At 43.3% G+C, this 27,630-nt stretch overlaps 3 protein-coding genes and 1 long non-coding RNA gene across 4 annotated transcripts; 3 read left to right on the top strand and 1 right to left on the bottom strand.

The window, feature by feature from the left end:
- Nucleotides 1-1,827: 1,827 nt before the first annotated feature.
- Nucleotides 1,828-3,037, bottom strand: LOC120643976. Its single transcript, XR_005663264.1, has 2 exons — nucleotides 2,730-3,037; nucleotides 1,828-2,178 (listed from the first exon to the last, which is right to left on the bottom strand). It is a non-coding gene; the product is annotated as an uncharacterized LOC120643976 (long non-coding RNA).
- A 1,001-nt stretch (nucleotides 3,038-4,038) lies between these two features.
- LOC120645464 (TNF receptor-associated factor homolog 1a-like) lies at nucleotides 4,039-10,898 on the top strand. The gene is made up of 8 exons (XM_039922244.1): nucleotides 4,039-4,168; nucleotides 4,293-4,404; nucleotides 9,471-9,565; nucleotides 9,664-9,732; nucleotides 9,846-9,972; nucleotides 10,140-10,301; nucleotides 10,462-10,840; nucleotides 10,890-10,898. The coding sequence occupies exons 1-8, from the start codon at nucleotides 4,039-4,041 to the stop codon at nucleotides 10,896-10,898; spliced, it is 1,083 nt and encodes a 360-aa protein (XP_039778178.1).
- Nucleotides 10,899-13,480: 2,582 nt separating this feature from the next.
- LOC120643975 (keratin, type II cytoskeletal 5-like) lies at nucleotides 13,481-16,324 on the top strand. Its single transcript, XM_039920490.1, has 3 exons — nucleotides 13,481-13,704; nucleotides 15,024-15,195; nucleotides 15,946-16,324. Exons 1-3 carry the CDS (start codon nucleotides 13,548-13,550, stop codon nucleotides 16,034-16,036), a joined length of 420 nt encoding a protein of 139 aa, XP_039776424.1. The 5' UTR covers nucleotides 13,481-13,547; the 3' UTR covers nucleotides 16,037-16,324.
- Nucleotides 16,325-16,680: 356 nt separating this feature from the next.
- LOC120643974 (chlorophyll a-b binding protein CP26, chloroplastic-like) lies at nucleotides 16,681-18,746 on the top strand. The gene is made up of 5 exons (XM_039920489.1): nucleotides 16,681-16,948; nucleotides 17,112-17,196; nucleotides 17,633-17,683; nucleotides 17,786-17,906; nucleotides 18,135-18,746. Exons 1-5 carry the CDS (start codon nucleotides 16,753-16,755, stop codon nucleotides 18,528-18,530), a joined length of 849 nt encoding a protein of 282 aa, XP_039776423.1. The 5' UTR covers nucleotides 16,681-16,752; the 3' UTR covers nucleotides 18,531-18,746.
- The last annotated feature ends 8,884 nt before the right edge of the window (nucleotides 18,747-27,630 follow it).

The following is a 27,630-nucleotide window of genomic DNA, read 5'->3' as shown; positions in this document are numbered from 1 at the left end:
TGCCACTTGATGATACAATTTGGGTTCCTCTTGCAAACCACGCTAATGTGCCCCTCCTTGCCACAAGTGTTGCATGTACCCGAAAAATTACACTCTGAAGCACGATGCGACTTACCACACTTGAAACAAATTAAGCCTTGTCCTGGAACAGGACACATAAATGAGGAGTTTCCATCGTGTTGCCCTGAAAAAGACTGAGCCCCTGATTGCTTGGACTTGGAAGGCTACTGAGCCGGTTGGTTTCCCTTAGATTTCATGAAAGAGGGTTGCTGCGAGAGCTCTCCTCCCTCCTGGTGAACCCTCTTATGTTCAACCCCTGTGTTACTCGAATTTCCATTACGCCTTTGCTGGAGCATCGTAAGCTGAAACTGAGTCTCCATACCCCTAGCCTCCTCAACTGTTGTGATATAAGTGGTTGGAGGATTTCCCATCACTTCCCTGTACCGAGCATTAAGTCCGGTGAAGAACTTCCGAGCCTTCTCACGCTCATCACTTGCCACACTAGGCACAAAGCGAACAATATTGCTGAAATCCCTCTCATACTCATCAATTGTCTTGTTCCCCTGCTGAATGTGGTTCAATGCATCATTCATCTTGTCCCTGAAGGAGTCCGGATAATACTTAGCTCTGAATTGCGCTAAGAAAACCTCCCAAGTGATAGCACCTCGAGCAGGAGTCCATGCATCACATACTCCTACCCACCAAATATCAGCCTGGTCCGTCAACTGGTGAGGAATAAACAGGACCATCTCCTCAGCAGTCATCCTACATGTAGACATAACCTTCTCCATCTTGCGCAGCCAATCAGCAGCATCAGTAGGCATTCCTGAGCCATCGAAGGTATCCAAGCGCATAGACATCCACCTAGTAAACGTCATTGCCTGAACCGGGGCATTTGCACCACCACCAACAGGAGCTCCAGTAGCAACTGAGTGTCCCCCCCCCCTTCAACCTCTTCATTGCCCTGGTTCACTTGTTCATTGTTAACCTGCTGGTTAACATCGCCTCTACCAGGACCATGGCCTCTACCACGACCTCTCCCACGCGCAGCATTGCGTGCACTCTTTCGCGGCGGCATAATTCTAATAGTTTGGAAAAACAATGAGGATACAAATTAACAACGCGCAAACATAGCTGGAATAGGCACATAAAGGAAAATAGACAGCAAAAAAAAATGTAGAATATGCCCATGCAACCCATCCTATTGTGCACAAGTGTGTCAAATTTTAATTGTAGGCCTAAATCAAGTTTCACAAATGTTTAGCCTTAAACAATCTAACAAAGAAATATAACCTGGCTCTGGGTACCAACTGTAACGCCCCAAGTACCGACTTACCTGGTGGTTACTACCTAAGACATTAAATTACACAGTACAAAAATTCTAGTAAATTTTGGCAGAGTCTTCTCAGTAAATTCTAACATTCGCGGGCACACAAGTCATATAATAGCAAGATGATATAACTAAACAGTATTAAGAATTCCACATTGACCAATAAGACCGAACGAACGTAAATGACATCCAAATGACCACACGACAGAACGAACGTAAATGACATCCAAACGACCACACGACAGTTTTCAATGTCAAAAGAATTATTCAGCCTAGAGATTTGTTTAATGAATCGCAACAATGTGTGCATGCTCATCATGAAGTAGCGACTCCCATCCCATGCAAGCTTGATCAGCGAGTACCTAAAAGCCAAATAAATACAAGAGTGAGTAAAAATACTCAGCAAGCACAACTCAGAACTAGAAGAACGTCTGCAAATATAAGAACAACGGAAAATCCGTAACCAATGAAACAGTAGTTTCCGTCTGAAACGGACATCACCTGAAACTTCCTTTGCATTTACCGGTAAAGCCGAATAAGTGGGGCCAGCACTTATTCACAGGAACCTGAACATAAGAACCAAATTGCACAACCGGTGTTTATACAAACCTCCGGCCCTTGAATGATATGAAAGGCAACACACAAATCTTGAACATTTGACAGAACCAGAAAATTATGACACGAATCTTAAAGGAATTGACATATAAAGTAAAAACATTGAATAAACGTCGCCCAAGGGCAGCAAGAAAGCCACAGACAAGATCACACATCAAGAGGTTCGTCATTGCACTTGCCTTAACCTTGTCGAGAATCCGACGTCACACGCTCGCCACTAGAATTTATCGAACCTGCGGAATAAACCACTCTCAGGAACTAGTTCATATAAACCAAAAGCCTAAAGACTCTAAGAAATACTGAGCTAAAAGCCTAAACCGTTAACCCTCACAATTTCTAAAAACTCTACTAGTTCTCTAAGTTACTCGCTGTTTGGCCCATAACTTTTGATTCGCTTAACCAAATGTGGTAAATAAATACATCTTGAACATCTACAGAAAATTTCCTACAACTTTTGTTACAGCGCCCAGGGGCAATTCAGCCTCTAAATAAGTCAAAAATATATAAAACAGTTTCTGCGCACAACTATTCTAAAGGGAACAGCGACACAGTCTCGATGATATCTCCTAAACCGCTAACCGAAATTGAATGAAACTAGAGCCATTGGAAAGATAATAAGAAAACCTACAACTTTCGTATTGTTGAGAAATCAAAATTTTGGGCCAATTAATACCAGATTTAATGACAAAATTTCTGCACGAACCGAACTGGCCAGACATCTTCAATTATGGATTGATTCATCCTAAATCCATATATGAGGTTCAGGAGACTAATTGAGGATTACCTTAACCCAGAAATCAAGGATTTGCAGAGAAATTTGATGGATCTTGCAAGGGCCCAAATCTTTTCCCCTCCCTGCTTCTCTTTCCTCTTGCTGCTGGCCGCTGCTTCCTTGTGGCTCTCTACCAGTAGCACCACGAGAAGCATTCAGGGTTCAAGCCCAAAGCACCGTAGGGGAAAAACAAGGGAAGGAAGGAGAGCAGAATTTGGTGGCGGCGGTGGACAGGAACGAGGATTGAGGTAGGGGTGGCGGCACTGTGGAAAAAATACCTCGACAGGTGAAGGGCGGCAGTGGACAGGAACGATCCTACCCTTTTTTTTCACGAAAGAACAAAACCCTAAGCCATATCCAACGGCCCAGCTTCAACGGTCCTTTAAAAATTCATACAACATCCAAACCAAACAAGCTAGTAGTCAAACGGATTCGTCTCGACGAGCCCTACGCACTATGGTCTCCGATCATTCATCCGACCATTGATTCAAAAAGTCAACTTTTGGTCAACTCCCTAATCTCCCTCGACTTGAAAATTAAAAAATATATATATATTTGAATAAATGGGATATTACAGTTGGGTACTTTTTACAAAATTTTATCGAATTGCTAAATGGATTTTACCGATTCGCATATCAATACTTTGGTTCGGCATACCCCATGCAAAAATCCTAGCTACGCCACTGATCCGAAGGTGGCGTCACCAACATCCGGTTCACTTAGAAATAATTTTCTAGTGATCCCTTACAGCAAGTTATTGACATGCTGTTTAATCCAACTGAAGTGCCAACACATGACATGAAGCTGAGAATGCATTAGGAGCATTTCTTCAGGTAATACCATTGCAGCCTTGGAACCCACCAAAAGAGAGAAAAAAATTCCTCGTGTGCACAACAACGTAGGTCGGCGTCGCCTTGTATGCACAACGTGGCTTTGCTCCAGCATTTGTCTCGTCCTCCACGATAAGAATTGTTGCCGGCTCGGGGCACACGCAGCTTCCCATGTCCAAGCAAGAAACAAAGAGATACGACGACTGCAAAGGACAGCTTGTAATGAAAAAATAGTAAGCTCTAATGGTCAACATACGACGAGTGGTGCAGGAAGATTATTGCAAGCTCAGCGTTGATGCGGTTTATGATGCATCGACTTAGGGAACTCCGCATGCATGGATCAATCGTTAAGATCTACAAATCTGTGGACACACATATATACAGGTTCATTCCACGGCTGCAGAGAATCATCTCAAGATTTAGCTTCCATCACTGCAAGATAGAAGAGAAGGACGAGACAGTAGCCTCCACTCCCCCAAAGAACAGAGTCCATGGCTGCTGGATCCTCATCAACGGAGGAATTGCATCGTGATCAGATTGAGGTTCATCATGGGAAACGATTGGATTCTCCAGCTTACTGGGACATCGATGATGATGATGATGATGACGATGATAATTGTGGTATGCTACCTTGAGCTCCTTAATTGCTACCATGCATCTGCATCTTAATGACTTCCTTAATACTTATAGCCTGTGCAAACTTTTGCTTGAGCACTTGATTCATTTTTTTCTGCTGGGTGATCAGGACCAAGGCCCCATGAACTGTACGGAACATTTACGTGGACGATTGAGAACTTTTCCCAAATTTACAACAAAGAGCTGCACAGTAATTCGTTCGATCTTGGCGGTTACAAATGGTACACAATACAAATACTTATCGGTGTTTTGTTGACTTCAAATATTTGTTTTACTTTTCATTTGCACTATCAAAAAGTTCATACTAGGAAGTCTTGCTTCCAAGACATGGTACACTGTCATTATTTATATTGGTCACAGAACACTGTGAAATTGTGGATTTTTTGTGGGTTAATTTTACACACTAGAGGAGGCACTGTGAAACTGAGGGACCGAAAAAGCGACCAGAGCGGGGGTGAATGGGAGCCGATAAAATTTTATCGCAATCGGAAGCTCGGCTTAAGATCTCAAGCGCACACCCAACCCTAGAATCCTAGGTGAAGTGTGGAGTAGCTATGGAAGAGCTAGACCAACATGAAACAGCCCTAGGAACAAGTGAGAAGTAGCGCGGAAGCAAACAGCGAGAAGTAGCAGTAGAAAATACGCACGGTATACACACCGGTTAAACCGACGTGCACAGAGGGCGCCTCGTCAGTTTAACCGACGCGCAGAGCCTGCAGCAGCGAAAGACAATCACCGGTTGATCCGACGTTCAGATTTCAACAGCGTCGGTTCAACCGGTGTTAGTACACCGGATGATCCGACAGAATCAAAAACGACATTGGTGCAGTTGTCCAGAGCGGCACGAAAACGAACTCAGAGAGCACCGGTTGATCCGATGAAGAAAAGCTCAACGCTCAATGCACCGGTGAACGCAAAAATGATAACGCCGGATGAACCGACGATGAAGTAACACAGCGTTCACAAACAACACCGGTGAAATATGCCTGAAACCCTAAAATGTGAATCTGAGCAAAACCCTGATCACTGGTTAAACCGACGCTCAGTCACTGGTTTAACCGGTGCTTACAATTTTTCAGCCCGAGCCCAGAAACGAATTTTTCAGCCCGCGGTTCTTGAATAACTCGGTGATCGAAGGGCCAAATCAAGTCCAAACCTCACCAAATTTTGTAGGCATGATCACAAAGGACTTGTGAACATGTCCACGGAAGGAATTGACGAATCACTCCATGGTTTGGGAGGAATCGAGGAATTCCCGAGCAACAACGGGGTTTTCTCAAGAACACAAAAACTTCGATTCGAGAAGACTCGTGATTCCTGGTGTAACATCCCGGATTTTTCCGGAATGTTATAAAGACGAAAAATGTGAATTTCAAAAAAATTTCGTGGCAATGCTGTAAATATCAACCTAAGTAGGATTTCTGCCTCCCCAAAATCCTAGTAATTAAAAATTTTGTATAAAATTAAGGATAATATTTGCTAGTGTGAGAATATTTGGAGTTATTGGTTTTAATTGGCTCTACCTTGTTTAAAATTCGAATTTGATTTGGATTTATTTAATTATGTGAACTTGTGTGGGAATTAAATCGAGGTGTGCCCCTCAATTTAATTTCGCCCGCTAACCCTTGTGTGGGATTTAATTTGAATTGAGCCATTCAAATTAAATCTGAAACCTCTAACCCCAACCCAGACCAGACCCGTTGACTCAGCCCAGCCGTAACCCAAGCTCCAAACCTTGGGCCGCAACCCAAACCTATTAGGCATTGCTTGCTAGATACACTACGCTCCCAAATTGAGTGTTATGAGATGAGCTTGCATGGCCATTTATTTACTGTATTCCTTGCTTCCCATACTTAGATGTGAATTGTTGTATGCTATTGCTACTATGTGTGTGTGAGATTGGGGTATGGGAATATATATATATATGGTATAGTCCTTGCGTGCTGGAAGATGCCTCCACATATAGGAGTTGGGGATAGGTTACAGCGGGGCGAGCGGACCCTTTCTCCGACCTTAGGGTCGGGAGCTGGGGGTTGTGTGTTGGGCACGACCCTGTGAGCACCTGTGATGGGTGACGAGCACCTGTGGCGGGTGCAAGGCTGTTCCCGTGGTAACATGAGTTGAGGAGTTGAGGTGGCGATACCTGTAATGGGTGCCGATCATGAACCGTGTTTACGGAACGCAAACTGTGGACGAAGACGCTCGCCCTTGCGGGATTAAGGACTTGACTTTGTGGCCCTAGTGACGGAACTATGTCAAACGTGCACACCACTTATCCTTTATGAGGGGGGACCCAACCCGAGCTAGCTACGCGCGGCACCATTACTGCACGAGGAGAGTGTTTCAGTATCAGGGGGAGTGGGCAGGACACTTTAGCCCCCGATCGCAGGATCCATGGAGATTCCATTCTAGATAGCTTCACAGCCCCGGGCGACCTACTGCGGGAGGACGCGCCCCAGACCGGGAGTAGGATGGTGCCGTAGCCGTTAGTTTCGTTGACTGGTGCCTCGAAGAAGGTCGGGTCGCTCCCGGCCGGATTCGTGGCGAGTGGGTACAGGTGTACAACCCCTACAGGGTGAAAACTATACGTATATCCGCATACTCGGTCATGTACAACTCTGGATCTGAAACCACAAATGTAGTTAGAACCACATATACTTTTCTACCTCCCTCTAGTACCACTTTTCCTGCTTGGATAGCAGCTGAGGTGCGGGGAGAGGGAGTTCCCACACCGAAACAGGGTTGAGACAGTTGTAGTGGAAGATAGGAGACCGGGAGTCCGGGTTGCCGGAGCTGCCTGTGTTGAAAGGTGTTTTGGATGACTTATACATATACTGCTTGCATAGGAAAACATAGCCTACCCTTGGCATTACTTTTATAATGTTTGCATCCACCAAAAGCTTGCATACGGGTGGTGACATGAACCTATCCCGTCCTTGGGGATAGCCTGATAGATGCAGGATCCGAGTGAAGGAGTCAACAGGAAAACAAAGGAAGATGATGTGAAGGATGGCCCGAGCTACACTCCGTGCTGCCTGTGGAGAGGATTTGTGAAGATGAAGATTGCCTAGAAGACTAGATATCGTTTCCGCTTTTTAATTGTTTTCTTTTAGCCCGAGGGGCTTGTACTCTGAGATTCGTATTGCAATCCTTCGGATTATGCAATAAATAAACCCATGTGATGTTGTAAACGTGAGTTATGTCTGTGATATTCAATTGAAATGAGTTCTGTATGTGATAGCTACTGATCCAGGGACTATCACGACGATACAGAGGGTCGGGTTCACCTTTCAGGAACCCGGTCTGTTTCACCTGGGGTTTTAGCACTATGCTAGATGGATTAGAATCACTTCAAAAAGTCATGTAATCATCAAGAAACAACCTCTCATCTCGTGCACAAGACTCGACAAACAAAATCGAAATTCTATTCAAAGAAAGCACAAGATGTAGGAACTCGAATCGAAATCGAAAGCCCCGAGGGCATAAGGAGGGAAGGGCCTCCTTTCCCAAACAAATTCAGTACAAAGTCTCAAGATCCATGGCTCAAATCCTAGAGAGGAGAGAAGGAACAAAGAGACATGGAGAGAAGAGGGCGGCGCCAGGAGAAGGGGGCGGCTGCTTCTGCTTGGCCAGGCGCTGGAGAGAGAGAGGGTGAGGGGGTATTTGTAGTGCCCACGCAGGGGTCCAAAATACCCTCAGGCTTAAACTAGAGAATAAAAACGCCCGTAGGGTCAAAACCGGAAAGAGATACAAGGACTCATCCAACGGCCGAGGTTCTTTCTTCGAGTCGAAGTCTTCTCCGCGATGCCGCCGTGGGGATGAAGATCCGGTCCGCGGTTTTGGAGGGTCCGCGAAAACCGGGTAGGTGGCCGATTTTGAGAAAACCGCCAAAACTCCATGCGCGGGAAGATTCCCGCCTCCACGCCGTGGCCCTGGACGTCGTTCCCGCCTCGGCCTTCTGACGGCCCTAGACGCCGCCCGACGCCCGTCACCTCCTCGCCCGCAGCAAGGCCCTAGATGTCGTCGACGCCCGTTCCTCCGCCAGTCCCGAGACCGACGCCCGTGCCTCCACGACTTGGCGTCTTCAACCGCCATCCACCAACTTGGTTTTGTGGCGCAAACCAAGAAACCCGCCTTCCGTCGGCGCTTGCGCCCTCGATTCAGGAGTAGACGCCACAGCTGCCGCCCGACCCGAGCTCCGGTCCCGGCTGCCCTTCACCGCCATCCACCGCACGGTCCATCGACCACAGCACCTCCACGGTAGCTCTCCGTCGACACTCGATGCCCGTGTACCTGCAACCAAAGACCAAGCACACGATCACACTGCACGGTTGACAATTCACTCATCACAACCAGGAGTGAGTACTCCACATTCCTCAATCTCCCCCTTGATGAGTGCATTGTCAACACACCACAATCGAACAAAAAACGAACTAAGAGAGAAGCAAAAATCGAGAATAACAAAGAAGATGAAGAACTTGAACAAGTGACAAAAGCTCGAAAGAATCAAGAACAAGTCACTTGACCAAGCAAAGATCGATTCCCTAAGACAAGGGCAACGGCTCGACGCAATCGATCAAACACAAACATGACTCCTCAAAGACAGAGGCATGGCTCGACACAGTCATGCTAGAAGCAAAGAGAAAACCAGGAGCTAAACAAAGCAGAAACTCCCACTGAAATGCATTTCCCCCTTACCAGTGCAACTCTCACCACATGTATGCACTCTCAAATCCCTGTGCACAACAAGTTTTTGAAAATCTCAAAAATCAAACAATTCTCCCCCTTGTTCGATCACTAAACAATTCTCCCCCTTGTTCGATCACTAAACTTCTCCCCCTTGTTGGCACATGCGCACATCAAGGCTAAACAGACCTAAAGCTCCCCCTGAAACTGAGACTCCCCCTGAACATATGCTAATGAGAAAGTAGCAATTGATAATGATTCTCGTGATACATTTGTTGCAATCAAACCTCTTGAGGGTTGAGATTTGACCGTTTGTACACTCCAGTTTGCAGAATGCTATTGATATTAAAGAATCCAATGGTTGCTTGTTTACTTCGTTCACTTCATTCAGATAAATTTAAACAGAACATCAGTTTATCCCCGTTCTCGTGTACTCCGCTGTGAGGCCAAAAGCAGTTCACTAATTTTCTTTTTTAACAATTTATTAGTTGAAATTCTTGTTGTTTGTTTTCTTTCATTTTTTCATAGCAAGTTTGCAACCAAATTAATGTACACTTACGAACTTCTTAGGTGAATATTGATGCCTAATGTTGATCATCAGGTGTTTGTTAATTTTTCCACAAGGACTGGAAAATGCCATCAGCGCTTACTTGTCGCTCTTTCTTTGTGTCGTCAACCCTGATGAGCTGCTCCCAGGTTGATAAACTGTTCTATGCATGTTCTATTGCCTCACTAAGTACTTGATTGCTGCACTATATTGTATTTCCGATCATCCACGAGTTCTTCTATTTCAGGATGGAGTCGATTTGCACAGTTTACATTATGTGTAGTTAATAAGGATACTACAAAATCAAAGTATTCTGGTGAGTTTAATTCCATCTAGTATTTCGTTCCACCAATAATTAGAGCCCAAAAACTATGCGCCTTTCGGACATCGACCTGTCAAATTTTGAAGGAACTGATACTTCGATTTCAGATACACTACACAGGTTTTGGAAGAAGGAACATGACTGGGGATGGAAAAAGTTTATCGAGCTGTCACGTCTTGATGGTTTTCTTGTTGACGATGTCCTTACAATCAGGGCTCAAGTTCAAGTAATCAGGTTTGTGCCTGCCTACCTATATGTATCTGCAACCTTAATTTGTCATCTCTTGTTACATTGATTCTTTCTCAGCTTACTCCAATTTGGCACCTTTTTTCAAGTTGAGTATTTACTAATTTGCAAAGTTAGACGTGCTGCTATTTCATTCGAGATAATAACTTTCACAGGGAGAGGATAGATCGACCATTTCGCTGCCTGGATGAGCTATACCGGAAGGAACTTTGTAAGGTGTATTTGACTAATGTGGAGTCAACTGTCCGGCGGTTCATCGAAGAGAGAAGAAGGAAAATCATCAAGTTGATTAATGATGAAAGGACGATCTGGTCTAGGTTAGACTACTTTCACATGGCCAGTTTGTTACATGTAGGAATTTTGAACAACTTGACATCCAAGTCCTCCCTTGTATTTGTTCTACAAATTTGCAGTTTCCGGCAGATGTTATCATGCTAACCATTCTGTCATCACCATTTTTTTCTGCCATTATTGCAGTCTTCGTGCGTTCTGGCTCGGAGCTGATCCAAGTTCAAGGCAGCACCTGACAAGGGAAAACACTGCCACTATACTAAGACCTCTGGTGAAACACTTCTTTGTGGAAAAGGAGGTTACGTCAACCTTACTGATGGACTCGCTCTATGCCGGGCTGAAGGTCATGAAACAGGTGTGCAAGAACAGGGAGGAGACGGCTGCTGGTATCCAGTGGGCAGGGGAAAACGATAGCCGAAGCATTCCTATGGTCATTATCGATAAGGATAGTGACATGTTTGTTTTAACAGATGACGCGATTCTGTTGCTTGAAAGATTCGCTCTGTTTGACAGTGGGCCACATCAAGAAATAGGGGGTGGAAAAAGTTCAGAGAACTGCTCCAAGGTATGGAATACTTTCTCTTTGATCTGACAATCTGACTATTTCTCTGAAGAATATATGAGATTTTTAGACGAAGAGAAGATGCTATTTAAACACATTAGTTTCTACACTTTTAGTCTATCAACCATCACACCAAGACAATGGTTATCAAAATTATTTGATAAATCACACGACACGTACTTGATGAAAATACAATACTGTTCTTACAGGAGGTCTACAGCTTGGCTCAAGCCCGCGTGAGCTTGGTGCTCGACGGCACCCTCGACCAAACATGCAAGCGCTTAGTGGCCTTTAGTCTGGTACAAATTGTAGTGACATGACCTTTAACTTTTTTTCAGGAAAGCTTCAGAGTTCAGATACATGGGACAAACTAACAAATTTCTACGGCTAATAATTATAGGGTGGCCGCACGGGTAATCAGGAGTTGAGGAACCATACGCCTGGTGAGAATGACGATGCACGGCTCATAAAGCTCGGGTGGGTCGCACTGGAATGTTTCTTCATAGCTCACGTATTCAGGTAACAGATTGTTTCCACTTCCAAAAGTTCTTGAAGATTGGTAGTTTTTCTCCCTCTCTCTTTGACTAACACGAAAATATTCAGCCGAATAGAAGCTGCGCACCAAGAAGCAAAGGCTCTGAAGCTCCAAGAGGAGCTCATCGCAGACGAGGAAAGGAAAAAGGAATAGTTGGCAGCGTTGGCTCTTGCGGCATGTCCAAGATTGGAAGTCTCTCGTCCTGCTTGGGGGAAGATTTGGCTCCGATTCCGGCGTTTTCCATCAGCGGCGGTCATCGGAGAGGAAGAAAAAGAAGCTGGGGACCTGTTTCGGGGGCTTCGATGTAATATTTAGTTTTGTCAAGGTCCTTTCTGTACAACTGGGGATGTACTGTGCTTCACATTAATATAATCTACCCCTTTCGCAAAAAAAAAACTGGTGGTTTATTAGACAATATACTGAAGTCCAATATGGATTTGTATTCGCATTGCACAATGGAGATCTGTATTGACAGTGGTTGTTTCCGTGTGGCTTTTTTTTTACAAAAAGGAGCATTTTTATAAAATAAAGATTTGGTAAAATTTAAAAAAATTACTTGAAGCTACTACATTTTCCTCAAAACTCATGGCCTAATGAGTGAGTTCTTGATCTCGAGGCCACCAAGAGTATGACATTTTTGCGAAAGGCCCTCTCTAGTTTGGTGGTTACAAAACTCTCAGTAGCACTTCAGGTGCTGGGTTTGATTCATCGTGGGAGCAAATATTCTAGGATTTAACGGTGTTGTGCTTTCAGTGGGAGGAGATATTCCCGTCAACACCGAGGTGCTTATGGTAACTTGATCAATAATCTCAAAGATTTGCCAGCTAGTCTTTAAAAATGCTCATAAAGATAAGATTTGTGTGTGCGTTCATAGGGGTGAGTGTGCGTGCGGTGCGAGTGTCTGAGTTATACTGTATGAAAAAGAATACGACATTCTTGATGTAAAAACGTGCCTCGCATCAACCGAGCACCTTGCGTAAGATTTTAAGCCTGATGTCCTAGCTAGGAAACAGGAAGTTCCACATAGTTTGGAAGTTATCCTCCTTATTAATCTGTCATAAAGGACACAGTGTCTTGACTCTTGTTTTATCCTTCCTTAATCTTCCATGAAACATCCGGGATGCTTAATATTCAGAGAAACGATGGAAATATCATTTTTTATCCCATGTAATTAACAGCTTGCGTGAGCACTGTGCACATTTGTTCAGAGGTTATTAGCAGTCACACGTGTAACTAGCAGTTAAGGTGTAACACATGCATATTTTTCAAAGTCGTATATCCAAATCAAAATCTTGACTGCACCACTGTGTTCTTGAGATGAAATCTTCAAAACAATATTAACTACATTTTGTTGAACGCGGAATATTTTTTTGAAGCTAGAATAATTGTTCCAACACTAAAAAAATATTTCGCCTTATGTGATGGTTTACGTTTGTTCTCTATGTTCCCAGTATAGAGAATTTTTTTTTTGATGCGCCTCAGTAAATAACTATTTTTTAAAAGGGCCTCAGTAAAGAAACTTGCGTTTGGATCCAACAATCGCGGAATGAAGATATTAGACATGAACTGTTGGCCCGGAGGGGGCTGAAGTGGGCGGGGACGGTGAGGATGGAGAGTTAAGATTTGTCTTTTGGTTACCCTAGTATTTTGGATGCTCTCAATTTTTTTTATATACCGGCTTAGTAAAACACAAAATTTAGCTAGAAGAATAACTATTCTCTCGGGGTTGCTCTTAATATGTCATAGAGGACACATGCGTCTTCTTTTATCCTTCCTTAATCTTCCATGAAACATCGGGGATCCTTTATATTCAGAGAAAAGAAGGAAATATCATTTTTTTTGTCCCATGTAATTAACAAGCTTGCGTGAGCACTGTGCACGTTTGTTATGAGTATGCCTCGGTAAAGAAACTTTTTTCTTTTTGAGGGGCCTCAGTACAGAAATTTTTTTTAGGGCCTCCGTTAAGCGACTTTAGGTCCAACAACTGTTGGGCTGAGGGGCATTTCTCTTGACCCAGGAAAAACATGATATTTCCCAGGATAAAACAGGCCATCAGGAAGCCGCGGCCCAAAAAGGCTGAAAGGCTCCATTAGTATATATATTATTATATTACGAGAGGACCCCGCTACCTTCGCGGAGGACGGACGGGCAGCGCGGAGAGAGCGGAGGGAGGCGATGGGGAAGAAGATGCAGGCAGGCGGCGGCGGAGGCGACGAGAAGGGGCTTCTCTGGAAGCTGCCGGAGATCACGTCCAATGAGCTCGGCAAGATCGGCCCCGCCTTCGGCATCGGCATCGGCTGCGGCGCCGGCGCCGGCATCGGATTCTTCGGCGGTAAAAGCTCCCGGCCACCCCCCCCCCCCCCCTCTCCTTGTAAAATTGTAGGTCGTGCCCTCCCGTTCTTCTCCTCGCGGGATGATTCAATCGCTGGGCTGTGGTAGGTGAAGTGATTGACTGTATCGTATTCACCCCCATCTAATCCCTACCCATTGGGGTTATGGGGAAATCAGGTTGCCGGGCTGGGGTCGGGACGGGGCATGATAGGGAGTCACAATTGTTCATGGTTTATGGATTTTCTCAGAGCCATGCGTATTGGATTCTCGAAATGACTGATCTGCGTACCTTAATTTGTTCATTAGAGGCTTAGTCTTGTCGAAAACTAGAAATTGGTGTCAGTCCATGTAGCAAGAAGAAGAGGAATTTAGATAGATGGGTTACAGGTAAGCACACTGCTAGATTTTCAGGGCATTGTGATTTCCAGGTTCTGTAGGTTCCACTAGTGTTCTCTGAGTGACTGTTTGTTCTAACATTGGAGAGGATAGATGCTGTCCCAATCTGGGACTTTACAAGAAAAATTGAGGAATCTTTGTCCAGAGTTGCAGAGTTTCCTTGTACAATTCGCAGGATAAGTTGCAAAAGTTAGTTGATCGATTGAATACTGATAGTTGAGTTGTTAGATTTCGGAATTTCTTGAGTGGATCTGAAGTGAGAAATCATTTGTCTGTTCAAGTTAAAATTGTATAAAAATGGGTGATAGATATTGTCTCCAGGATCACAAATCCAAAGATCCATACCTCAATGGAATGTTGTTCTTTACCTATCAGTAAATCAATCCTTTCTCCATAGAGGTAAAGGTTGAGGGTGATGGAGGCAGTGCATTTGCCTATGTCTCCTGGTTTACACTGGGCATAAGAGAACCCCACATAACATGTATTGTGTACATTAAGAAGCCTCTGAGGGATACTACGGGTTTGTTGCTCAAATTGAAATATAGAGAAGGGAGAGAGAGTGTATTTACCTATTCCTCCTGTTGTAAACCAGGCATAAGAGAGCACCTATATTATAAAGGGTTCAATGAATTTGTTGTCTGAATCGAGATTTCAAGGTGGATGGAAGGCCCATTTTATTTAGCTTATGCAAAGGGTGGAAGGTAAATAGGATTTGAAGGATATTAAATGGGTCATATTGACAAAACACAACGACAACTAAATTTGCATAGATCATTTCTGAAAACTAAGTAAGTTATGCGGGCGCATTCTTGTATAAAATAGTCATGGTGAAGTCTTGTGTTCTTGTGTAAATATCTTTACCTATGCCCACTGCCTTCTATACCCTCTCATAACTTATATTGTTTTATTCCCTGATTATGTTAGGTGCGGGACTAGGCTTTGGATTTCCTGGACTCACTTTAGGCTTTGGTATTGGAGCTGGATGTGGTGCTGGAATTGGTTTTGGTTACGGCATGGGCAAAGGAATTGCATATGATGAACACAAAAGATACTCAAATGTTGGGAAAATGTTCCAGGAAGTTCCTCATCTGCCTACGTAAGTATATTGCAGATATAACAAAAAAGTTTATTGTATTTGTTCTGGCAAATGTTTTAGTTCATTGATGTTACCTTGTGCACTGTAGCTAGTTTTCTTAACTTGCAACGCTAGTCTTAAGTATGGAAGAATCATCTTTTTCTCACTTGATTTTAGTATGGAGTAATATATTAGCACACAATTTCATGCTGGAAAATATGGTTGTATATTAGCACACAATTTTAGGGAATCATTCATAAATGGATTGCCTAGCTTCATTTAAATCGTCTAATTCCTACAGCCTATTCAATGAATTAACCAGTTATTAGAAGGCAAGTGTAAATTCTTTGAAATCCTATTCCATCTGATGTTAACAGCAAAGTACCGAGATATTTGAAGTGGCCCCAAAGGTATATGGAGATATAGTGACAAGTTCTTGCACATAAATAACAAAAGTAGGAACTTTCTCTCTAATGTATATTCAGATATCATGCTATTTATTTTCTATATCTGGAAGACATGGTGTGGAGCTACTGTTCAAGCTGTACGATTAGTTTCAGTATTTTATTTTTTGGTGAGATGGAAAACTCCAATTCTTCTATTAGGAGACATCCAATTGTCTAATACCATAAATAACATTGGACTTGCTTGATCTCCCAGCCTTTTGTCTCTTTTACACCTGGCATTGTTTTCAGTATCACCAATTTATTTAGGTGAATGAACATGACTATTGTAATGCAGTGTTATTCATCATTTCTTCCTCCATTTCAGGGACAGTGTTGTTGCTTTATTCGACGAACTGGTTATAAACACCAAGAAGCTTGTGACGGCAACTTCAAAAGGGATAGAAAAATGGCGTTGAGCTGCATCATTAGCTGCCTTCATCTGTGAACGAAGTGAAGATTAGAAGCAGTGTTTATCATGGAAGGCAGTAGCACTTAGATCTAGAATCCAGACTGTTGCATCGCATGGCTTTCTCTTGCTCATCAATTAGTAGGTTTGTATCTAAGTAGGATCCATAAACTAGGCCGGTTTTTTCTTGTCCATAATATTAGTTGGATGCCATCATGTCGAGTAATGTCCTGCTACTGGGGTTGCTTATCACAGATTTTAAATTCTAGGATGAATCGATGCGTGAGATTCAGAGGAACTCTTTTGTGCTTGTGCGTGTCCTACCTCTTGGTAGCAGTGTGTGGCCTGGAATTGCTGTCTTGGTTCTTTCTCCATCTCTGGTTGGTTCTCCCTCGGTCTCTCTCTGTCATGTTTGGACCATTTAATCCCTACCTACTGACAAGTTCACAAGAGGCCCTAATGCTGCCACATCAGCACCCTCTAAACTTACCACATCAGCGCCCTATCTGCCAAATAAGCATGACCTGCCCAATCGCATCCAAGCAACAGATAGCCCTCCTGGGCACCCAGCCAATGGCAGCTCCTATGGCCAAATCTCAGCTGGGCCCACAACATCCTCCGATCCCCATTTCCATCCATTTAAACTAGCTCACGTTTCCCTCCACAAACGCCCATCAGCCATCCCCTCCTGCTGCAAATCTTCCTCTGAATTGTGGGTCTGCGGCAATGGCGGCGCTTGCTCCATCCAAGATCCTCGGCACCCAGCTCAACTTCGCTGGCTCCTCCCGGTACGCCACCACTGCACCGACCGCTGGGGCGCAGAAGATTGTCTCCCTCTTCAGCAAGAAGCCTGCCCAGAAGCCCAAGCCCGCCGCGGTATCATCCTCGCCGGACATCAGCGATGAGCTCGCCAAGTGGTACGGTGAGTAGACTGGAACCTGATTACTGAGATTGCACAACTTCTAGAACCCAAACTTACTTCTGGGATCTCTTCTATTTGGCGTTTTTAAGTGTTTCGCCATGAAAATTCAGGAGCCTCTTGTGTAATGATTGCCTCTATTTATTTTTTGTGTGTTTCTTGATAGGTCCTGACAGGAGGATCTTCCTGCCGGATGGCCTCTTGGACCGCTCAGAGGTGCCGGAGTACCTCACCGGAGAGGTCCCAGGAGAGTAAGTCACATAATAATAAACTCTAATTTTGCTTGCCATAGGATTCATGTTTGTTTCTGAAAATTTGGATTTCAGTTGGTAGTTTTGGCTGAAATCAGGTTAAGTACTACTTGTTGGTCTGAAAAATAGGCAGTGTATCATATACTGGGAGAAAAGAATAAATTTGTGAAAAGAAGTAGTTTGGTTGTCAAATTCAGATTGTTCATGCCAAGGCGCAACTTTGCTGTTTGTCAAATTCGTTCTGAAAGTAGAACCTGTCTCAAACATTCAGACCAGCATTTATAATTTTGGCTAATTTTCTCACATTTTTAAGCAACTAGCAGTGTTCATCAACTATTAAGGCTGTCTGTAATTCTACTTTTTGTTCAATTGAAATGCAGCATAAAATCCAACTGAATGCATCTGAACTGAGCTATCTTGCCCTTCCAACTTGCAGCTATGGCTATGATCCTTTTGGCCTGGGCAAGAAGCCAGAGGACTTCGCCAAGTGAGTCTCCTATCTCTATCCCTTGTAACAAATCGCCTACACTGCCTGGACACTGATGAACATGTTAGATTCTAATTGACCTCATCTACTATCACCCTGCAGGTACCAGGCCTACGAGCTGATCCATGCCAGGTGGGCCATGCTCGGCGCCGCCGGTGCCGTCATCCCGGAGGCGTGCAACAAGTTCGGCGCCAACTGTGGCCCTGAGGCCGTCTGGTTCAAGGTCCTGATCACCTTCTCTCTCAGAATATTCACACTTCAGTAGTAATTTTTCTTTGTCAAATGCGCCGAAGAATTGCGCACCACTTGAATTTTACGAAAAAAGAATAGAACGCCAGACACAGCATAGTTTTGCACAGATTTCACATTCCAGTGGTAGAGTAGTTGCAAATTGCAATCTCTGAAAGTAGAAAGCCTGAACTCTTGGATGGCGCCACCACAATGGTTGCAGACCGGCGCCCTGCTGCTGGACGGCAACACCCTCAGCTACTTCGGCAACAGCATCCCCATCAACCTGGTGGTGGCCGTGATCGCCGAGGTGGTCCTCGTTGGCGGCGCCGAGTACTACCGGATCATCAACGGCCTGGACCTGGAGGACAAGCTGCACCCCGGCGGCCCGTTCGACCCCTTGGGCCTGGCCAGCGACCCCGACCAGGCTGCCATCCTCAAGGTGAAGGAGATCAAGAACGGCCGGCTGGCCATGTTCTCCATGCTCGCCTTCTTCATCCAGGCGTACGTCACCGGCGAAGGCCCCGTCGAGAACCTCGCCAAGCACCTCAGCGACCCCTTCGGCAACAACCTCCTCACCGTCATCTCCGGCGCCGCCGAGAGGACGCCCAGCCTGTGAGCAACGCTGCTGCTGCTGCTGCGTTTGATTTTACCGGGAAACAGAGTGTGCGTGAGGGTCTGAAGAATGTGCCATGCGTGTAAATTATCAAGATGGGGAAGAAACCATTTCGTTCTGATCTCTGATGTGACTGCTGCTTGAACTTGCTTGTGCCTGCTGGGATATGCTACTTAAGTAATTGATCGCTCTCAGGTTCCAAATTGGACTCTTGAAATCTCCACACTGTGAAGGTGACCTTCTTTGCATTTGATGAGTCCTTTTTTTTCCTTTTTGAAATACTGTCAATTTTGTACATTTAAAATCTATTTGGCATCTTAAAAGACCCCAGCATACGTGTGTCTACTAGCACTTGCAGAATTCCCCTGGAATCAGCTTATTTATAGAACGAGATCCATTCTCCCTAGATACGCTTGCAAATACGGGAGTGACTTTTGGGCTTAAAATTTCACTAATGCCACGCGGGAAACTAAATTTTTAATAAATAACCCTTTTTGTCAAGTCAAAGTGCTTGGCGAGCTTGCTGACTATATTGGGCGCTTTTCTACAAAGTCAACTATCCCAGTTATCGTGTTTGATGAAGTTTTTTTTCCACAAGATTGGGCCAGGTTCTTTTAGCTAATTTAGGCCTTGGATTGAAAAAAAAACAGAGAGAGCGAGCTGAATGCAAGTTGTGCATATGGGCTGACTAGTGATACTACATAGTTGGGCCTATGTAGTAACCAGGACATCATTGAATGATGATCCAGTGAGTTGCAATCAAGAAAAAAACCACAGGGAAAAAAAAAGAAATTCCTAACCCATTTCTTAGTGCTTTTTTTTCTAAAAATCTCATCAGTAAAAAAATCACGAGCCAGCCACGAACATTCGAACATAATGCCGGTACGTGCAGCATTTAGTGCTCTTATACTGCTAGTCCGATTCAGCTAAGCACTTGTACTCGGCGACCGACATGATTCTGGATGAATTTGCAGGTAATACGGAATAGGAGTTGTAACAGGAGGATCCGATCCTGCGCGCCGTAGCTGGCTGGCTGTGGTACTCTCTCTCTCTCTTTCTCTCTCTCTCTCTCTCTCTCTCTCTCTCTCTCTCTCTCTCTCTCTCTCTCTCTCTCTCTCTCTCTCTCTCTCTGCTGTAAACGGCGTGCACATTTCCTTATTAGCTTGTACACAGATTGGTACGACGTCATTGTCAAATTTCATCTACTTCCTCACAGTATTTTTCATTTACCCAGTGTTACTGCTGCTTGGACATTATTTGTACCTCAGGATTCTCTAGTTTCAAGGGCGGGCAACCTGTAAATCATGTTCGTCATCCCACTCTACATAACCGTCCTTCGTCCATGACCAGATTGTTTTCATATGTTAAATTAACACTATTTGGACCTGTGTTTAGATGTTTGGTAATCAAAACAAGAACACCTACGAGTCACATCTACTCCCATAGTGGTATCTACCAATAGGGATAAAACCTACTACTTTTTATTGATATAATACTTGCATAAGCGATAATGTAGTTCAACTTTCACTATTTATTTTGAAGAATATATAGATAGCTTCTTTAATTTAAGAGATTCCTGATTACATCACCATTAATGCTCATAATTATTTTTTTGCATTATTATACTATCTTCATTATATATCTTAGAAGTCAGAATTACACATTAAGAAGTATTCAATGCATAAATTCAAAATAGCAACAAGGATCATGCCACACTACTATAGAAGTGAATATCATAATTTTCAAAAAAGAAATGAATATCATTGGATGGGGCATTACAGCCTACCACAAAAATAACCCAAATATATGGCAATCCTCCCAATCGGTAGATAAACTCCCAAAAAAATCACTTCTTAGCTAAAAAAAAAGGCAGACTGATATATAGTGATATTTACTAAATCCATCTGAATTTTTCGTCTTAGCTCAAGCGTACAAGTGAGCAATCAAGATAGCAGAAGCTTTATGAATATCTCGTTTTTTTTACTTTACATAAGAACTCGCCATCTATCGCATTTTCTAGCACCACCTCGCTCATAAGAACTAATATGGGGGCTCATGGAAGGGTTTATCCAATCCGTAAAAATATGATACGTTAATTTTGATGGAAATTAAGCTACGCTTCTGCTAAGAATTTATTCAATTAACGCACAACTTTTAAAGAGAGAGGGAGGGAGGGAAGGAGGGAGAAATGCTCATGGACAGCGGAGGACAAGGCCGTTCTGACGAGCTGCAGCTCGAAATCGCCGGCCACTGATCGAGCTGAGCAGCAGCAGCAGCAGGCACACGGCACACGGTACCCGCGGACGACACGGCACACGCCCTGTGGCCTGGCTGCATTCGCCTCCTGCCATCAGTGCCCTGTTGTGTGATCTCTGATGATGATCTGCTCAGCTTGCAGGCTCCAGCCTCCAGACCGTGTAATAACTCGAGGGATCGAAATCTTACTGCAACTCGATCTGATAGGCCGGCGAGATCCCATTAAACTCGAATCATCCTGTAACGATCGATCGACTCGCCGTGGTCCTCCGGCTGATCGCTTCGCGTTGACAGCCGCCCCCAGCCAGTCGATCGGCAGGTGAGCACCAGCCGGTGTTGTGGGCTTGTGGCAGGCCATGTTTGGGGACACGGGTGTGTTTAGTTCGCGAATTTTTTTGAATTTTGGTAATATAACACTTTCGTTGTTATTTGACAATTAAATTTAATCATGGATTAATTATGTTTAAAAGATTCGTCTCATCATTAGTTAAAATGTGTAATTAGTTATTTTGTCTAACTGCATTTAATGATTCATGTATATATTCGAAGATTCGATGTGACGGGTACTGTAGAAATTTTTTTGGAAACTAAACATGACCCACATTTCCACATGGGGACACGCATGCACATAATTAATTGACACAGTTATCACCAAGAGAGAAGATTGTTTTTTGGCTTGGTAATTGATTGATCTGTTCCTGAAATCCTGACGATCGAATGGTGAATGGTCCTTGCTGCGGCAGAGAGCTCACATGCTTGCGTGCGCGCGCGTGGACGAGATCGAGCTCCCGGGCTCTTGCTTGCCATGTCCTTGGTGTCCAAACGTATGCCCGTATTTAGTTACAAAATTCAAAATTCTAAAAAAAATTTCCGGCACCTATATGAAGACTTAAATCTAGACGAAATAAAAAACGCATTGCGACCGCTGTAAGTAAATGGCGAGACGAATCTAATGAACCTAATTAGGCTGTAATCAGACGCTAAATTGCTACAGTAATACCACAGTAAACAATCTCTAATGATGGATTAATTAGGCTCATTAGATTCGTCTCGCGATTTATAGACGAGTTCTGTAATTATTTTTGTGATTAGTCTATGTTTAGTACTTCAAATGTAGAAAGATATATTTTCAAAAATTTTACGGAGCGCAACTAAACACCCCAGAGTTCCAGTACCCTGTCATCACTGCATCAGCATCATAGATTGGTAGGGTCTGTCATCATCAATTGTATTGGCCCTTGATTATTCCAACCAAAACTTAAACTAGGTTCTGTCATGCATGCCCTAGGTGGATCGTAGGCAATGGATTGTCTATTTTGCTATGATATTTAATGCCTTCTCTGTTTCGTGTTGTTTTGTACGAGAGCACGAGCCAAAACAGTAAATGATATAGTAGATAACAATATATTCTTTTCTTATTTAATGATGACCGCGTCAGCTTATTTTACTTATGTGTTCTCACACATATGGTTGATGTCTAACGGTTGTACATGCCCACGGCCCGTTATTCTTTTCTCCTCTTGACATGGCCAATCAACTGAGGTTGTGTTTAGTTCGCGAAAAGGTTTAGATTTTGATATTGTAGTATATTTTATTGTTACTTGGCAAACAATATCCAATCATAAACTAATTAGGCTTAAAAGATTCATCTCGTGGTAATCAGTTAGACTGTGTAATTAATTATTTTTTTCAACTGCATTTAACGCTCCATGCATGTATCCGAACATTTGATGTGACGGGTACTGTAAGCTGTGTTTAGATGCGAAAAATTTGCGAAAAGTGAAGCTGAAAAGCACTGTAGCACATTTCGTTTGTATGTGGTAAATATTGTCCTACTATGGGCTAACTAGACTCAAAAGATTCATCTCGCAACGTACATCCAAACTGTGCAATAAGTTATTTTGTTTACCCACATTTAGTGTTCTATGCATGTGTCATTTGCTATATTTAATGTTTTGATGTGACGAAAAATTTGGAAATTTTGAAGGAACTAAACACAGCCATAGAAAATTTTTTTGCAGGGCCTGAACTGGTGTGCGGCGGCCAGGGAAATGAAGAGACATCAGAAAACAGCAACAGGAAGCGCTGACCAGCTTCCTGTGATGCTTGCTCCTCAATACTGGACGACTAGCATCTACCCTGCATGGCTGCATCCTGCTGCTGCGGTACTGCTACAATGTGGCAATGCGTGTGACGTGCCTGCCCAGACCCAGGGATTAAACATAAAGAGCTGCGTGCAATAGCACTGGCACGTAACAGGCCAAAAGAGAGAACTACTGTAGCTGATGAAAAATCAAGAAAAAAAAGTGAAGAGGATTAAAGAAACAGAGAAGAGCTCCAACTTAAAAAGCAAGAAGCTGTGCTGCTGCACAACACAGGGATAGGCATTGCTTCCTCCCTAATCTCCTAGATATACCACTGCAGGCACCACAAGCTACAGTCATATGCTGGCCTGCCCTCCTAACTCGTCTCCATGGAATTACTGTAGCACGCTTTGACCGCTAATTTAGAGTATCAAATAAAGTCTAATTATAAAACCACCTCCACAACCCCGTGTAAATCGCGAGACGAATCTAATGAGGCCTTTGACCGCGTGATTCGAGGATGGTTACTATAGTATCACTGTAGCAAATCATCGATTAATTACCGTCATTAGATTCGTCTCGGAAAGTTACACTCATTTCTGAAAATTTTTTACAAATAGACTTCATTTAGTACTCCATACGGACGTTCGTGTTTTTGTGTAAACTTGATTTGATGGCTTACCAAACAGGACCAAGCTTTTCTTTCATGCATGTTTGCAAGGAAATCGATCTGAAAATAAATCTGCTGGAAACATAGTACTTCACGTGCGCGCTCTGCCGATCATGAGCAGCGGCGCGCGGTGCAGAGAAATGACACCACGCTGCTGCTGCAGCCTGCACTGCGCTGCCCTGCACGCGGCCTGCAGCTGCTGCGGTGGCGTGGATTGATGAGCGAGGCCTGGGGGATCACAGTTCACAGATCACGCGACGCAACCGTGTGTTGGCCGCTGATTTGATCACACGCCTGGGGTTTTCCTTTCACCCTCCGCTTTGCATTCCGGCCGGCCGATCGATCGATCAGTGGCCGCCCGGCGCCGGCGCCGCTGCTGAAAACCTTGCTGCAGCTGCATGCTTCAGTGCCTAGAAGCTCTTTATTAATAATTAGGGCATGTATGTTTTTGTCTGTGTGCGCTGCTGCTAAGGTTAATCTTTGCCAGCAAAATTAATTGACCGTGTAACATTTGGCAAGAAAAAACTGTGAGTGGCGTGTGGGTCAAGTGGCGAGGAACTTAGACTGTGTTTAGTTCGCTAAAAAGTTTAGAGTTTGTTATTGTAGCATATTTTGTTGTTATTTGATAATTACTGTTTAATTATGAATTAATTAAATTTAAAAGAGTCATTTTCTATAAAACAGTTGTATTGTGTAATTAGTTATTTTTTTCAACCGTATTTAATTCTCCATGCATGTCCGAAGATTCGATGTGACGAATACCATAGGAATTTTTTTGGAAATTAAACAGGGCCTTAGGCAGGGCTGCCTAAAGTTAGTTGCGGCAAATTCAGGGTCCAAACTCAACTTTGTTTCGGCAGTATTCACATTTTAGTTAAGAGTTCTTTGTACATACAGTATCATAATGTTCAAATCTTATGGTACGACAATGTACTGACACACACGCCCAGATGGTTAAATTGTGGTTTTCCACTGCCGGATAATGTACTGTTTTACAGCACGTCGCTTGGTCCCGTTCCCACCCCATAAACCCGTAAATACAAAAAAAAACGTTACATCAAATGTTTTGATATATATATGGAGTATTAAATAAAATCTATTTACAAAATTTTTTACATGGATGGGCTGTAAATCGCAAGACGAATCTAATAAGACTATTTAATCCATGATTTTGCAACAATGATGCTACAGTAACCATCCGCTAATTATTAATTAATTATGGATTAATTAGCATAATTAGATTCGTCTCGTGATTTACAACTCATCTGTGTAAAAAAATTTGTAAATAGACTTCATTTAGTACTTCAAATTAGCAAAATTCCATCACAAACTTTTTTTTCAAAATATCTAAACACAGCCTTGAAGTCGCAGCTGGTCCCCTGAGTATACTTGCTCCCGCCCCTCTCTCTCTCCTATCTGCCTACATCCAACTCCAACTTCTTATAAATGCAATTCAACGCCTGCCCTCTCTCTCTCTCACTCTCTCAGTAGAGGAGTATACATTGCAATTTGTCAGTAGTAGTGCTGCTGCAGTACTCCATTGGCTCACCGCTAACCAAAGCATGAGTGCGTGACCGTAGTTTCTCTTCATCTCTACCACTACTATTGTGTCGTCCTGGCACCGGGGCCGAGGTCCACAACATTGATCATTCACAATTTCAAAGTAGCCACAAGCCGTTGGTGGTCAAGTACGAATTTTGGAGGGTGTTTAAGTTCAGTCTAAGCGAGAGTTTCACGAATACAGATATCTAGATTGGAAACTAGATAAGCGTGCCAAATGAGTTTTATAGTGATGAAACTCTCCTCACATCTCATAAAACTCTATCATTTTTTCTCTTTACCACATTAGCAAAATTGATAGTATTTAATGTCATGAAACTCTTTATGAAACCCCCACTGAAACTGGCTAAGATACAACAAACATGAGTACGCCCTACACACATTTGGTTTCTGCCCTTCCTTTAAAGCATGCATGTGTACTTTTGGTGCTTACTGTTGCTCGATCCATAAACCAATAAAATGGTACCTTCATCAAGTACCCTTGTTAGATTTTGAAATTATCGGTTCTTAGCTTGCTTATACTTTGTCCGAATACAAGTAGATTTGTGTATGGCTGCAGTGATCATTTATCAACGTGTGAGGTACTGTCAGAACCAAATATAGCTAAATGGGATCATTACCATATAGGTGCAGCCTTGGATAGGACAGGTGTATATATAGGACCAGCTCCGCAAATCAGTACTTTACTAGTTTGGGCTTACTTTGATTATTATTGTGTAAAAATATTTAATTTTTATGCGCAATTTTTGCTAATTTCCTGACAATTGCTTTACATTCGCGTGTTTTCCGTCATTCCAAAATTCTTTTGTGCACCCATTTTCGATGGAATTTTGCAACACACATATATGTACATCGTCTTAACTCTTAAGCGATGCCGATGATAAATGCTTGGGTCATGAATTTGTCTCGCAATGTCAACTGAAAAATTAAAATGGCCGGTTGCAGGACAGCAGCAGCCTGCAGCAACCAGAAATTCAAGTGCAAGTCCACAACGGATATAGGCCGGAATAAAACATTGCATGATGCATTTACTATCAAGTATAGTTGTAGCATTTGCAGTGGTCATGTGTTTTATGATCACGGCAGATACGTATATTCATAGCATTGAGCAAACATGTAGATATTGTTTGTCGGCAGGCATTGTCACGAAAGATAGTAAATATTTTGGGTACTGTGCGCATGGTACACATGTTTTTTTTAAGGTTAGGTACACATGTTTTTAAATGTTAATATAGACAAGAGTAAGAAGTTCTCTTTTCCAAATTGGGAATATATGAAGATGAGTATCCTACACACTTGGTTATGCTCTTTCATTAAAGGATGTGTACTTTTGGTGCTGATGATCATTCTTGGTGTGTTTAGTGTTGCTCCTATATTTGGTACCTTCATCAAGTACCCCTATATATTCCTTTATCTAAAAACTTTGTAAGATTTAATTCAAAATTGTCGATTATTGTTCTATACTTTGTCCTAATGCATGTTGAATTAAGACTTGTGTATGTATCGATCATTTATCGACGTGTAAGCCTGTAAGGTACCCTCAGAACCAAATATAGCTAAAAAGGGGACCATTATTTCTCTACTGTATATGGGCAACCTTGGAGAGGACAGGTAGGACGAGCTCTGCAAATCAGTTCTTTACTTCAAGCCTGTTAGGTTTAGAGCTTTATTATTGTTATGGGCTTCCTTTTATTATTGTCTCGAAATGTCAACAGCCCAAAATGGCCGGTTGCAGGACAGCAGCCCTGCAGCAACAAGAAGCCACAAACGGTTGAATTAATAGGCTGGAATAAACATGGCATGCATTTACTATCGAGTATAGCTGTAGCATTTCGTTTTATGATACTATTGGCAGAATCATTTTGTGACATCCCAGGTGTTTAATTAGCTAAACCAGGGTCATTAGCACCAAACACTACTAGAGAATTGGTCATTGCCAACGGGCTATCACCGCCGGTTTAACATGAACCGGCGGTGATGAGGTATCACTGACGGGTCCAGAGTAGGTGGTCGTTGTGGCCGTTGGAACCAGCGGTGATGCTGATTATCACTGACGGGTCCAGAGTAGGTTGTCAGACGTCATGGATGCATCACGTCTTATTTTGTGGTGTCAGAAAATGCTAGTCTGTGCCGTAAGCTTTTTGAGCAAACCATGCTTCTTTACTCATATGCAGGTATAATGGGGCGATTTTCACGATTCAAGTCTCGTCGTGGGAAACAAGCTGAAGCTGAGAATAATGCGGAGAATGATGATGGAGGGGCCCGTAGTAATAGTGAGGGTGGAGGGGATGGAAGCCCTTCTGAGTACTTAAACCTCAACCAAAATGATGAGGTAATTCAGTGTCGCATATATGTGTGCTCTTCTAATTGGTCAATTGTAGGAAATAACTGTTCAACATATGTGCAGGCGCCAGCTCAGACTGAGGAAGAGACCACGATATCAGCTGCCAGTAGGGCCAAACGAGGTCGGAACAAGATGCCTAAGGGTCAGTCTCTTATTACCGAGCTCGATGAATTAGGTGAGCCCGTCGCT

Source organism: Panicum virgatum, chromosome 8K (assembly GCF_016808335.1).
Source record: "Panicum virgatum strain AP13 chromosome 8K, P.virgatum_v5, whole genome shotgun sequence".
NCBI classification, from domain to species: domain Eukaryota; kingdom Viridiplantae; phylum Streptophyta; class Magnoliopsida; order Poales; family Poaceae; genus Panicum; species Panicum virgatum.
This window is presented reverse-complemented; position numbering and strand designations above follow the sequence as displayed.